This window comes from Astyanax mexicanus, chromosome 1 (genome assembly GCF_023375975.1).
Source record: "Astyanax mexicanus isolate ESR-SI-001 chromosome 1, AstMex3_surface, whole genome shotgun sequence".
NCBI lineage: Eukaryota > Metazoa > Chordata > Actinopteri > Characiformes > Acestrorhamphidae > Astyanax > Astyanax mexicanus.
This window is the reverse complement of record NC_064408.1, coordinates 74,802,996-74,817,130: the sequence shown is the minus strand read 5'-3', so window position 1 is coordinate 74,817,130 and position 14,135 is coordinate 74,802,996. Positions and strand designations below refer to the sequence as shown.

At 42.8% G+C, this 14,135-nt stretch overlaps 1 protein-coding gene across 6 annotated transcripts in view; it reads left to right on the top strand.

Annotated features, from left to right (window-relative positions):
• The window catches only part of nhsl1b (NHS-like 1b), a 160,047-nt gene that overhangs the window by 142,891 nt on the left and 3,021 nt on the right, over positions 1-14,135 (top strand). For 5 of the 6 annotated variants that reach the window (XM_022686114.2, XM_049483189.1, XM_049483193.1 and 2 more), the window contains exons 5-7: positions 2,967-3,098; positions 4,780-8,067; positions 10,305-10,416. In XM_022686114.2, the coding sequence (XP_022541835.2) occupies positions 2,967-3,098; positions 4,780-8,067; positions 10,305-10,416 (3,532 nt within the window). The remainder of the gene's footprint in view (positions 1-2,966; positions 3,099-4,779; positions 8,068-10,304; positions 10,417-14,135) is intronic. The other variant, XM_049483178.1, reaches the window with a different exon arrangement.

Here is a 14,135-nt window from a genome sequence, read left to right as displayed (position 1 = left end):
ATAGAAAGATTAATGTGGAAGGTAAGGGGTTATGAGACTAATTGAGCTAAATGTGGATAGATCAGCGTTCCTTCTACAACAGAAAAGGCTATTGTCTATTAGTGTGCATTGTTTCAGCTGAAATCATGCAGCGAAACATCATATAATATGCCAATAAACCCAAATTTAAATGATTTAGCCCGCCATCATTTCCAAATATTGCCTCCCCCTAAATAAACTATGTGGACAAAAGTATTGGGACACACCTAGCCATACAGTGTCCCTTTAAAAAAGCTCACTAAAGTCCAGCATGGTACTAAAATAGGATGCCAACACTACATAAAGTCAGGGTTCTACCCTGCTGTAGAATTATACAAAATTATTTAAAAAGCTCATTGTAGGTGTCCCAATACCTTTGTTGATATAATATATGCATATATACAGCTCTGGAAAAATAAGAAACCACTTAAATTTATGACTTTCTTTGATTTCCCCAAATTGAAAACCTCTGGAATATAATCAAGAGAAAGATGGATGATCACAAGCCCTTAAAACCAAGCTGAACTGCTTGAATTTTTGCACCAAGAGTGGCATAAAGTTATCCAAAAGCAGTGTGTAAGACTGGTGGAGGAGAAACATTTTTTTTCCAGAATTGATATACTGTTGTCATTTTCTGTAACTCTTTCTAGTGTTTAGGCTTTCTGCCTAAAAAAAACACTTTTGTTTTCATAAACAATGTTAGTAACAAATATGATTAGTCTTTACATCTTTACATACAATGAATTTTATTCTATTTTAGTTCAGACATGTTTTTTAATGGAACTAAAAGTAGTTCTTTAGTGGCTTTGCTGAAAAAAACAAACAAACATCTGAAGCATCTTCGTTTTAAGAGTGCAGTCTAACATATCGCAATTTTCATGCGTGTGTGTGTGTGTATTAATTGCTGGGTTGTTGCATGCTGGCCTGAACTAACACAATAACAATTGAAACATTTAATAATATACAGTGTTCTTTCTGTCTCTCTCTCTCTCTCTCTCTCTCTCTCAATCTGACCTTTTCTATACTAGTTATCTCTCTGACTGAATGCTCAATCTCTCCCTTGATCTCTTATTGTTAATATGAACAGCCAAAGGTCAAGCACAAATCCATTCGCTTACCAATCTCATGCGTGCACACACACACACACACACATGCAGAGTCGTTTGATGTCTGAGACCATGTGTAAACCGTTTGCCTCGGCTCACGATTTCTTAGCTTGTAAACTGTCAGTCTCTGCAGCGTTCCACCCTGACTCAGTAAGATGAAGCCGTATTAAACCTCTGTCTGCTTCTCTCTCACACACACACACACGCACACGCACACACTAATTTAGTCTGTCAGCTTTGCCACTGGCTCAGACTCCCTGGCATCCCTGGTGCAGTCTGTCAACAGGACACATTTAAAAACTCCATCACTCAGGCGATGCCACCGGCACATCTCACGTCCAAGTTCCAGCGCACAGAGATTTTCACAAACAGTGTGTAGTTCCAGTTTTACGTCTTGTGATGAGGCTGCAACTCTAAACCAGGGGCCATCAATCTTTCCCGTGAAGGGCTGGTGTGCTTCCAGTTTTTGATTGTAATGAAGCATCAGCACAGCCAAGCAGCAGAACTCATTCAACTCTTTAATCTGGTAAATGCTTTTACTGCAGTGCTGGACGGTAACAGTCAGGCAGTTACAGTACTTTTTCCTATTTTCTTGCTAAAGTAGGATTTGATGTGCTTCCAAGATGTTAGCTAGCACAGCATCCTGTATCATGCATCATGTATATTGAGATAAATTATTCTATGGATTTATGAGGACTGCTGTTTTGTGTACATCAGTGCAGGCAGTCAGTTGGTCAGTTGTCTGGTGCCAGTAACAGTAAAAGTTCTGCCTCACCACTTTTGTGTGGCACCACTACTGGTTGACAGACATATCTGTGTGTAGTACATCCACAGGTGTTGTTGAGTTAGAGCCTTAATGTTTAGTATATAAAAATACATATTATTTGTATCATTTTGTCTATTTTATTTATTCTATTTTTTTATCTGAAAGGTGCTATATAAATAAAGTGTGATTGATTGATATATTAGCCAGTGAACTGTTTCTGCTGCAGGGTTTTGTGTATGATAATAGTTTGTACATCTATTGTACAGTAAGAATTGCCTTTAAAGATATTACTGCTTAACACTGAGGTAATTAATCTTTCAAGTCAATGATTATAAACCAGCCTTTTTTTTGGACAATCAAGTCAATGGTGACCCCTGGCCTAGATGCAGAAAATGCATTTCGTCACTGTCCAATGAAAAACACTTATCTCCAAAACAGCAACTTTACAGGAGAGAGAAAAAACCTTGTAAACTTCCAATGGAAGTCAATGTAAAAAGAGTTTATTTCAGGTCATTTTGAAGAGTTTCTATTGGTCTGTTTATCAAGAATTTTTGGCACAGTGTAAGGGACAGTTTGTCTGTTCAAATTATGTAGTAAACTTAAAAACGACAAAATGGACGTAAGTGTTTTTCATTGGACAGCGACGATATATACAATGCATTTCTTTTATTAATAATCAACAATTCAACAATATGTATGTACATAGCATTATCTGTTCTGGAGAATTCTTTTCTTATGTACACACATTCGCTTAGGAACTGCCTGACCACCAGTTCTCTCTGAACATAACATTATGTTTTCCATAAATCTTAAAACCTAATTAGAAATCTTCGAAATAATCAAACATAAATCTTAGAAATAATCACAGTCAGACTCTAGATTCTCCTTTTTTATTCTTTCTAGGTTTTTCTCCTCTTCTTCTTGCTCATTGGGTGTGAATGTGTGTTTGTGTGTGTGTGTGTTGTGTACGTTTATGCATATATGCACCCGGCATGAGGAACGCATGCATGTTACTAACTGCCCCCTTTTACCTGTCTGCTCTCCACACCTGCCCACCTGCCTCACCTGGTCTCCAGGGGAGACGTTTGACCGGCAGGCCAGCGTCCGCCGCTCCCTAATAAACACGGATACTCTGGTCCGTCGACCAAAGAAGGTCAAACGGAGAAAGACTATATCAGGGCTGCCTGACAACCTCCAGCAGGAACTAGGTATGGTATGGCTCTGCCAGGTTTTACTGCTGCTGCTCCTGCCCTGCCTGCCATCATCTAGAAGCTCGCTTTTCATCTGGTGTAGCCTAGTCACCTTTTCTGTAGAAAGACCATTTTTTGATTCTTAGATTTTTTTTTGTTTGTTTTATTTCAAAGTAGACTTTTTTAGATTTGAATCCCCTCCTCCTACTCTTCACCCAGTCCCTAATCATTCGCTGCGGTTCTCTTTAGTACTTTTTACAAGACTCTCTGAAGTCTAGAGTGATTTCCTTTTACCTGGTCCATCTCTGTAGACACTGAGTCCTCTTTCATTAAAGTTTCATCACTGGCCTGTTTATATTTAAGCCACACCATGCTGTATTTACTCATAAATTTACTTTGCCCTCTCTCATTCTCTCATTACATAACCCCTAGCACCTGCATTAGGATCTAATCCATCCACCCTGGGTCACAATCCCTAGTTCCACAGCAGCTTCTTTCCTGTTTGTGTTTCTGAAAGATAATACTTGGCCACTGTGGTAAAGATGACTTACAGTGGACTGAAGCCTCAGTTCAATCCCCTTTCCAGATTCTTCTGGCAGACCACTTCATATTTTTGTGGTAGTGTAATAGAGGGAGTGGGGGATGGGCGAAATCCTTCAGCTGAGGAACATGCAAAGGGTCAGAAAAAAAAGAGAAGTGCAGGGTGGGGTCACTCACTGACCTCCTGGTGCAATACAAATGCGCAAATAAGACATATAGTCAAATAAAGCCATACCATATTTATTGCAACAAGCTCTCTGACACACTGGGTTGCTGTGGATAATGCTAGTACTAACACTGGGTGTTTCTAAGCCCCATGCTTCTTTTGTGAGCTGTGGCCATGAGTCCAATCCTTTAACCATTCTAACCTTTGGTGTTTAACGTTGGACAGATGGCTACGGGTAGAGCATTGGGTTTCAAGCTCTTGAAACAATGCCCTGCTAACAATGAACCAAAATAAATCTGGGTTAAATCCCATTCTACTGTTTATTCAAGCGGGGGTAGGAAGTGGTCACTTGAATAAATCAGTGCTAATTCTCTGCAGATAAAAGCAAGGCTTACGGTAGAAATGCTTTTAGGATGAATCTCTGACTCTCAGGATCTAAATGCAGTGAATACTTCAATATGGCTATTCACCTTTCCCTATAAAAAGTATTGCGCCTTAGCATTATTGGTGCACAATATGCAGTGATTTAACAGTGCTTTAAAGACTATTCAGTTCATAGGTCACAGTTGCATCAATTTACTACTGAATTCCTTGGGGGTTGAGGGGGTGGTAGGGAATAAGAGAGAGAAAAAGAGAGAGAGAGAGATAGAGAGAGAGAGTCTCAGTTCTCAGTGCTGATCTAACAGTTGCCCATCCCACATCTTGCAAGACCGTCCTCCAAAGACACACATACACACACACACACACACATTCACAAAGGCAGTGTACCGGCTAGGCAGCCTGCCTCCAGGCTATCAGTTCTAATCAAAGTTTCCAGAAGTTATTAACACGTCAGATATGGCTGTAGCTAATCAAATTAATTAGCACTCCCAATAGATGGGCTTCAATCTGATTGACAGCTGATGTCAGGAAGGCGCAAAGGGAAGGGAGGGGGAGAAAACAGCAGCTGTAGTAATGCTTGCGATTGTCTCTCACCACTGTTTCTCCCTACAGCAACGAAAGGACGAGGAGGGGAGCTCCGACCACAGTCCATGTTTATCCCAGGACAGTATCCAACCCTGGGACGCTCTGGCAGCGTGAGCTCCACGCTCAGGCGCTCTGAGACGAGGGATTCTGGCTGCCAGACAGAGGAAGTAAAAATTGTCCCACCATCCATGAGAAGAATCCGGGCTCAGAGGGGCCAAGGGATTGCTGCTCAGATGGCTGGCATCTCAACATCTGCCACCAATATATCTACAGTTTCTGACGGCTCCTCCTCTGGTTCTCCCACGCATGTCATGGCTCCTCGCTTTAATGGTGATGTCCAGCGTTTCCACAGCTTGCCGCGGGGTGCGCGGGTTTCCCTGAACGCAGAGCCCCTGTACAGCAGCACTCCATGCAGACCGGAGGACAACACTGCAACGACCCCTCGGCAGATTGGAAAACTTCAGGCTGATGAGACTGTAGTTCACATGAGGAACGCCCCTAGGACAAACACTCCAACCCGCCCAAAATCCCAGGAGGTGAGGAGTTCGCAGGGGGAGTGGGGTTCTGTAACTGGTCCTGCCTGTGTGGTGTCTCCTCATGCAGCCTACTCCACATCACTCATCCCCAATGCCACTTTGTCATGCTCAGCTGAGGTCATCGCCCTTCACTCTACATCCAATGCCGGACAGCAGCAGTTGCATGCAAGGCCCCTCAGCATGGCATCAACTCTCAATGGAGAGAGCTCCACTAGCGTGGCCACAGGTACTGATACAGCCGATGGAGACATGCAGGAGACCAGGCAGTCGGACAGCAGCTTGCATAGTCGTAGCACACTTGCAGCAGAAACAGCGTCATCGGATGAGCAGTGGATTTACGACACTCCCGAGAACGTGCTGCCCAGAAGGACGCTTACCTCCAGCTGCTCCACCCCTATCAATCATCTTTACAACAGCCTGGAGCACTCCCCCAAAGGCACAGATTCCAGCTCACTTTACTCCATGGACAATGACGGTTACTACACCTCCATGCACCTGGACTCAGGCCTCAGGTCAAAAAGTCACGGCATTGCCGCCAGAGCAACAAGGCATAGTATGTACGAGTGCATAGGCCAACCAGGAGACCGCAGCAGCATGTACAGTGACCAATCGCTGTCTCGCTCCATCTCACTTCGCAAGTGCAAGAAGCCACCCCTGCCGCCAGCACGTACTGACTCGTTGCGGCGAAAGCCAAAGAATCTCAACGGCGCTCACGGTGCAGCGCAAGCTAGCAATGGATCAATTCTTAACGAGTCACTGATTGCTACTTTGCAGCAGTCTCTTCAGAACGGACTAAAAAGTAAAGGATCCTCCACCTCACCCTCTCACAGCCCTTGCAGTGACTACGAGGACCCATGGATGCTACGTCCAAGGAGTCAGAGCAGTGTAAGCGCAGGAAGCAGTGGGATGTCAGCCGTAGGTGTAGCTAATGTCTATTCCATCTGTCACGTTACACCCTCTCACAGTGACACCAGCAGCCTGCGCTCAGACTACGCAGAGTCTTGGGGCTATTACATGGACTACCCTCGTCCGCACTGCGATCAGACCCAGTCCCCTCCTCATGCTCACTCTGTGTCAAGTGGAGGACAAACAGGTGGGATGGCAGATGGACAAAGTCTCCACAATGGCCCTCAGACCACCCTCCCTCCTGCCCAGGGTGATATGTCAGTAAAGCCTCAGCCAAACACCTCTTCACCAGACAGAGTGCATCGCTTGACCTCTCCTTCAAGTGGATATTCCAGTCAGTCCAACACTCCGACAGCTGGTACACCTGTTCCTTCCTTCATGAGATCCATGTCGCCTTCAGGCTGCAAGCCCAAGCCACGTGTACCTGAAAGGAAGTCGTCTTTGCTCTCCTCTGTGTCTATCTCCTCTTCCTCCACATCGCTGTCCTCCAACACCTCAGATTCTGTCAAGAATAACATTCCTGCTCCCCCTCCTCCTCCTCCACTTCCTCTTTCCTCTGCTTCTCTCTCACCTCTCAGCCCCCCATCTTTCCCTCCACCACTTCCTCCCTCCAGCCCTGTGTACACAACAAGCTTTCCACCACCACCTGCTCCTGCTTTCCCCTCCACCCCCCAGCAGGAAGCAGCAATGAGCCCAACTTCCCTAAATTCCTCACCAGAGTTCCCACCACCTCCTCCCCCAGAGGTGTTGAATGATCACAGCATGTCACCTAATACTTCTTTCAGCCCATCTCATCATACACCTCCTCCTCCACCACCACCACCTCCTCTTCTGTTTCCTCCCGCTGTCAGTGCTCATACACCTTCCACATCTTCTTCTACGCCCAACTTGAAACCGGCGATACCTTCTTCTGCAAGCCTAAAGGGAATAAAAGATGGTCTTAAGCCAGTGAACTCTGAGAGAAGGCCGACTGCCGCCACCCAGTCTGAGGAGTCTGGCAGGTCCGCCATGCCACTGATCACCCCATTTGCCCTCCAGAGTGTGCAGCTCAGGTCAGTCAAACGAACAGAGAATGGAGAAGCGGAGGCAAATTCCAAATCTCAGGAAACTGTAATCGATCAGGTGGCCAGTAAGATCGGGACACCAGTGAAGTTTAAGAAACAAGAGCATCCAACTGTTTTGCCTTTGGAGTCTTGCTCTGCTCCTGAGTTTAGTAGAGTGTCAAGTCCTTCACATCCAGGGAAAAAACTGAGTGTTAAGTCCCTTATCTCCAGAGAAGAGTCCGATAGCAACCTTGCTGAGACAAAATTCATGGAAGAAATACCCTCTGAACACATTCACCTTCCGAGTGGCTTCATTAACAATGCTCAAGTTTCTGATAAGGCTGAAGTAGATGGGACCTATGCTGAGTCACAACAAACCACACCTAAGAAGAAACCACCTGTGGTCTCCAAGAAGCCCAAATTCAGCCCTGTTGTCTCTCCATCAGAGCCTGAGCCTGCTGCAGATGAAAAACAAACACTAACCAACGGGGGAGACACTATCGATTTGCCAACTCTCCAGAAACAGGTGTCTGTTTGTGATGATAGCACAGAAGGTCAGGAACCTCCATCTGCGGAAGAGCAGGAGAGAGAAAATGACAAAAGCAACACTGAGAGTTCCGTATCTCCTACCGAGATGAGTGAATTTGAGAGTAGCACACTTTCCACTGCTGGTCTGGCTGAGAAAACCTCCCAGACTGCTGTTATTGACGAAACAGCTGTTGATGAGGCGAAGGGAGTTTCAGACGGGGAAGTAGAAGAAGACGGAGGAGTGGATGAAGATGGAGTGAGCAGCACTACCGAATCTGTCAGCTCCAAGGATGATGAAAATGGTGAGTCAGATCTTCCTAATTTTGCTTTCTGCAGCTGGGGGTCATTTGTTATAAGGGATGACAGAAAATCATACATTTTTCAGTACTTGGGTCTTTTTTTATACTCGGGGAAAAAAGTAGAGTATGACAAAATTGTTCCCCAATTATTGATGACGTGGGAAGAAAGAGAAGAGAACCTTTTCAATAGAACTGTCCAGCTAGAGATGGACAATATGACGTATCAATATAATATTGGAACCGTAGGTTTTCTTATTTTGATAATCAATACAAACTCTTTTCTGAGATTGACGTGTACTTTGTTAGGTTTTCAATACTAAATTGATACTGTGTTTTTAAGAATAATTCAATATATAGATGTTTTCTAACACCCCTAGTGTGCACTGTTTTTATTGTGCATAACAAATCTACCAGAGGCAGATTATATCTGCACAATAACATTTATAATACTGCAAACTTGTTGGGTCACTGACATCTAGTCAAATCAATAAAAAATCCTGTAGTTTTTTAATATTGCTATACATTTCGAATTCAAAATATTGCTGAATCAGTTCTCTATGTTGTGCAGCAAATGTTGAAATACTAAAATATCATTTTCTAATTTGGCACAAATTTTCTGTCTGCATGTCAAAATACATACAGATACATATTGAGTGTCATCTATGATTTAGATGAATATCATGATAAACTATTTTTTGCCATTATTACCCGCCTCAAAGTTATCAGCTGCCTAAAGATATCACTTGTCAGTTTTAAGCAATGCTCAGTTTTTGAAAGCTTTTGAAAGTGAATCATCACTGTGGTTAAACTCTATATTAGTGATTTTTTCGAGTTTGACAGGTCTGGGGATTGTCTTTAACAGTGCACTTCTTCATTTCATCCTGTTTCCACCTCCTCCACCGGTGAATCAGGGCTTAGAGTGGAATGCCGCTGCTGCTGCAGCCATTTGGATTATTTTTTTTTTTCGGCCTCCTGTCGTGCTTCTCCTCTCTTTCTCCATCTCTCTGTACGTCCAGTCACCCTCCCTTCCTGCCATCTGTCCTTCCCTTCATTCTGTTGTCCTCCTTTACCATCCCACTGTCGCTCACGCTTCTTACTGTTGATCTCTCTTTATCCCTCCCTTTATTTATTTATTTTGTTCCATTCTCACTCTAATTCTCTCATGACAGCCTTTTCATCACTCTGTCCTGTTTTGTCTGGGTTTTTTTTTTAAATGGTCTTATTTTCTCTGTTTTTATCCAGTTTTACACTCTGTGTCACTCTTTGTCACTGTTATCTTTCTCTTTTCTCATCCCCACTCTCTCTCTCTCTTGTCATAGTGAGGCTAGGATGGGGCAGCCTCCTCACGGGATGGCCGCTTTAGAACGGAGGGGAGGAGGGGAGGGGTGCGGGGCCGGTCCTGGTTAGAAGAGGAGGGAGGGCGCAGGGAGAGTTGGAGGGAGGGGGGAGGATAGGGAGTGTGTAACGTGAGCTCGCCTGCATCGTCTAGGGCAAGTGCAGAAGACGAGAGGAGAGAGGGAGGACGGGAGCGGAGCAGAGCGTCTGAACTCTGATGGAGAGATGGATTTGTCTGTGAGAATGTCAGGGACTGTCTCTGCAGGCGTTTGGTTTTAGGACACTCTGCAGGACTGCATGTTTGTCCTTGTGTGCATCAAGGACTGCGTGAGGCGGCTGCGTTAGGATGCGTGTCTCACGCAGGTGAGAGGGCAGAGGTTTGATTGACAGTGGCTGTTTGATTGAACTGTCCTCTGTGGACATAGATAGGAATAGTGTTTGTGCTACTATTGCAAGCTTTGCTGATTGTTTGTTCATGCATTAGTATCACATTATCTGATGTTAGACAAGTTAGTTAGTTTGCACGTCTTCGCAGTGCAGATCACAGTGTTTTAGTTTAGGGTCACGTCGGCATGCGGGGTATTTGTTTATCTCTACCACAATCTAATCATTCTGCATTGTACGCTGACATGTTTTAGAGTCAGACGGGCTGTATGCCATCTCTGGAATGTGTGCAATGTGTACAGTACCGTGTTTGTGTGTGTCACAGTGTGGATGGTTGTTTTTCTTTTCCATAAAGAACAGAACACTGGAGCTTATAGCCCCACTGTTGTCATGCTGTGAACATAGACAGCTATAGATATACAGAGTCTTCACACCTCTGCTGAATGCGAATGTGAGTGTGAACGCGTGACTCACGTGAAATGCGACGGTGTGAATGTAACACGATTCCATGTGCTTCTCAGGTGAGGTGTTTGAGTCCTCGCCATCCCCCAGCATCAACGGAGAAGTCTTCGAGGACATGGTGACACCCACCCGACCCCGAACTACCGAGGACCTCTTTGCAGCCATTCACAGGTATGATCTTCCTCCTGTTACTCTTCATTTACACCTGTCCTGTTCGCACACTTACTCTTTTTCCAGCTTTTCACAACCGTAGACCTTTCGATTTCAGTTTACTTTGTAGTCACTTGCTACACTTTTACAGAATTCTTACGTAAAAATGTTAAAATCTGAGAAATTATTTCCAAGACATACAGCTCTGGAAAAAAATGAAGAGATCACTTCAGTTTCTGAATCAGTTTCTCTGATTTTGCTATTTATAGGTTTATGTTTGAGTAAAATGAACATTGTTGTTTTATTCTATAAACTACTGACAACATTTCTCCCAAATTTCACATAAAAATATTGTCATTTAGAGCATTTATTTGCAGCAAATGATAAATGGCTGAAATAACAAAACAGATGCAGAGCTTTCAGATCTTAAATAATGCAAAGAAAACAAGTTCATATTCATAAAGTTTTAAGAGTTCAGAAATCAATATTTGGTGGAATAACCCTGGTTTTTAATCACAGTTTTTATGCATCTTGGCATGTTCTCCTCCACCACTCTTACACACTGCTTTTGAATAACTTTATGCCACTCCTGGTGCAAAAATTCAATCAGTTAAGCTTGGTTTGATGGCTTGTGATCATCCGTCTTCCTCTTGATTATATTTCAGAGGTTTTCAGTTTAGTAAACTCATAATTTTTAAGTGGTCTTAATTTTTTGCAGAGCTGTATTTACATAATAAAATTTTTAGATAATTTAATGTACTGTATCAACAAGTCAAGTCTGCACTTTAACAGTGAATGGGCTTAATTTAGTAAATAAGTTGTGTGCAACTTAAAATAATGTAATTTAAAATAATAAAATAACTGATTGCTTAGTTAAATGGTTTATGTATGGTTATTAATTAGAAAAGCTTAAATGACAAAAAATATATACATATATATCAAAATCACCTAATTTTTACTACCTACGAATACATTAATTAAATTGTCGATTTATTATACAATATGTGGACATGACCTCATCAAATTTTGCTGACCTTAATACTGTCCATTGTGTTTCCTTGCATGTTTATATTTGTGACTGTGGTAGGTAATGAAATAGCAATTACATCTCTCAAACTATCATTAATTAAAAGTTTAATGTCCTTTAGAAGTGTGTAATTAATTTCATTATATTATTCTTATATCAGTTGCATAAAATGACTGTAATATCCTTCATATAACAATTATTTCTGGGAGAGTTTGTTTTCAAAAGAAACAGTTGTGATAGGCCTGCCTACAAATATTGATTAAAAGTTAAGGAAAAAAAACAGTAGAACACTGTTCTGTACTTTTCCTCTTATCGCTGGTGATAACTGTGGCTTCTACGCTTTAATGCGAGCTGTCCTCTCCACTCTCAGATCCATCCATCAAAGCCGGGTGGTGGAGGAGGTGGTGGTGGTAGGGAAGCAAGCTGGGAGTGAAAGGCTGTTCTGGTTTGTGTCTGGGAGTTGGAGCGCTGCCCTGGGCTGCTGGGTTGTAGTGGATGTTCATGCACAGTCAAGCTGTGTTAGCGTAGAGAAAAAGCACACTCGCTCATTCAGTCACTCATTCATTCATTATTCAGCTGTGCAACACCCCTGCCCTTGATACCACAGCCACACACAGTTGCGCCTTCATTCTGCTGGATGGCACAGCTGCTGCGCTCTGCGTGTGTGTACGCTGTGTGAGTGTTGAGTGCGCTTTGCAGATGTGCTCACATAAATCCAGTCCACCTTTAGAAACACACTCGCACTAAATAACTGTGCACACTTGTCCTGTTTAAATGTGCATTTTTTTATCTCCCTCCAGCACGTCACTGTATTTCATTCTAGAAGATTTTATTTATTTAATTTTTTCTGCTACGTTGTGTGTGTGACTGTGAGTGTGAGTCTACGTAAGTATCTTTACGGAACACAGATGCAGCGTTAGAGCAAATGAATGTTAACCTTGAAATAAAAGGCAGTGTACTTTATAGAGTGCACGTGTAAGCGTAGCCATTTCTGCATTGTGCTGTTCATTTTTCATCATTTGAACAGAGGACTCCACTGAGACAAAATGCTGTATTATGTAATATCTCATATTGGAGCTACATAGTTGTATCCTAATTATATAAGTAATAAGAAGACATCAAGTTTTCCAGATCTGTTTAATGTTAAATGTTAAAGGTTCTGTCTAAATATAATATGAATGAATTATTTGAGAAACGTATTTAAAGACAAAGTAAAACTAGTGACTTGCTGATCCTCATTCCTGTGATCGCACTTCTGCTTGATCTCTATCAGGGTAGTAATGGTGATCTCTTTATCTCTTTCTCAACACTACATCTACAAACACAGCTTCTTCAACATTTTCAGATCTTTCATGTCTTTCCCTCTTTCTCCCTCCATTTTTTTTTCTGGCCACTCTCTGCTCCGTCGTTCAGCCTGGATGGGTTGAGCATGAACGCCCCCCAGCACGTGAGGTGCGCTCTGGCAAGTAATTGGCCATTGGTGTTTCCCTTCCCGTGGTGACGCTACGATGGGATTAGCCCCGTAATCCCTTAGCCCTGGGATAAATTTCTGCTTTTATTCCCCCCACTAATCCCCACTTCAATAATCTGCAGCAATGGTGCAACACTAATGAATGCGATTTCTCCCAGAACCCACTGGCCGGTGTGCACAGACGCTCAGGCCACTGAGGACTCTCAGGAGAGTTAAACGCTCCTCATGTTGTTTAAAATGCTTTTCGGACACTTTTTCCACTTTGCGTTGTTGATTAATTCCACTGTCCCCCTGCTTGCATTAGTAGCCTCCCTCAAAACCGCAACATGTGCACTTTCTCTTTTTCAAGTGTTGGCTTGTAGGAAACTGCATTTAAATAAAAGACTGGAGTATATAGTCCGTTCACCACCTGCCATCAATATCCTACGCAGGTTATTCCTGCAATTCCAATACTTCTAGCAGTGCAAACTTGTGAGCTGCTTGAGGTTCAGCTGATTTAATGAGAAAATGTGACAGGAATCGATGGAGGGTGGAGTCTCGCTGGTGAAAAATTCATCACTGAATCAACTCCATTTTACTGTGTTCAGCTCAAAGGGAGAAGAGCCTGAAGTGTAATTAGCTTCGCAGGCAGTTTGGTTTGTAAACGATTGGCCCTCCATGCTTCCTACTACAGAACTAACACAGATAATGATAATGCTGCTGCCTCCTGCTTACAGTTTAAAGCTCTTAAAGTTTTTGAAGAAACAAGCATTTTATGTTTTCCAGCAGCTTCTGAGAGTGTCCTGATCATTTATTTGCTGTTGATCTCAGTCCAAGTCCTTTAATATTGAGGTTCTGTCTGATCCAATATTTGTGTTGTCATAGATAATTCATGCGCACAGTGCAAATACACAGCAGTTATTAAAACTAATCCAGTTTAGACAAGACAAAAAGGGGCGAGATGTCACAATACGAAAATCATTTAATCATGTCTAGTGCGACACTTATAATTGATACAATAATTTTTTAGGGAAGGGTTCCTAAACCCAAATTAAGCACAAGCTAAGACAAAAACTAGAAGACTGATCACTGGTTAAAATATAAGAGGGAGTTTTTGCCTCAGAAACAAAACAGAAACAAAAAGAGTGAGTTAGCGTGCTGCTAGAGTGACAGCACTATCTCTGTAGTAACTGAAACAAGCTGAAGAATTTTTTGTGAATTATTTGTGCATTTTTGAGACAAATGTTACAAACAGCAAATTTA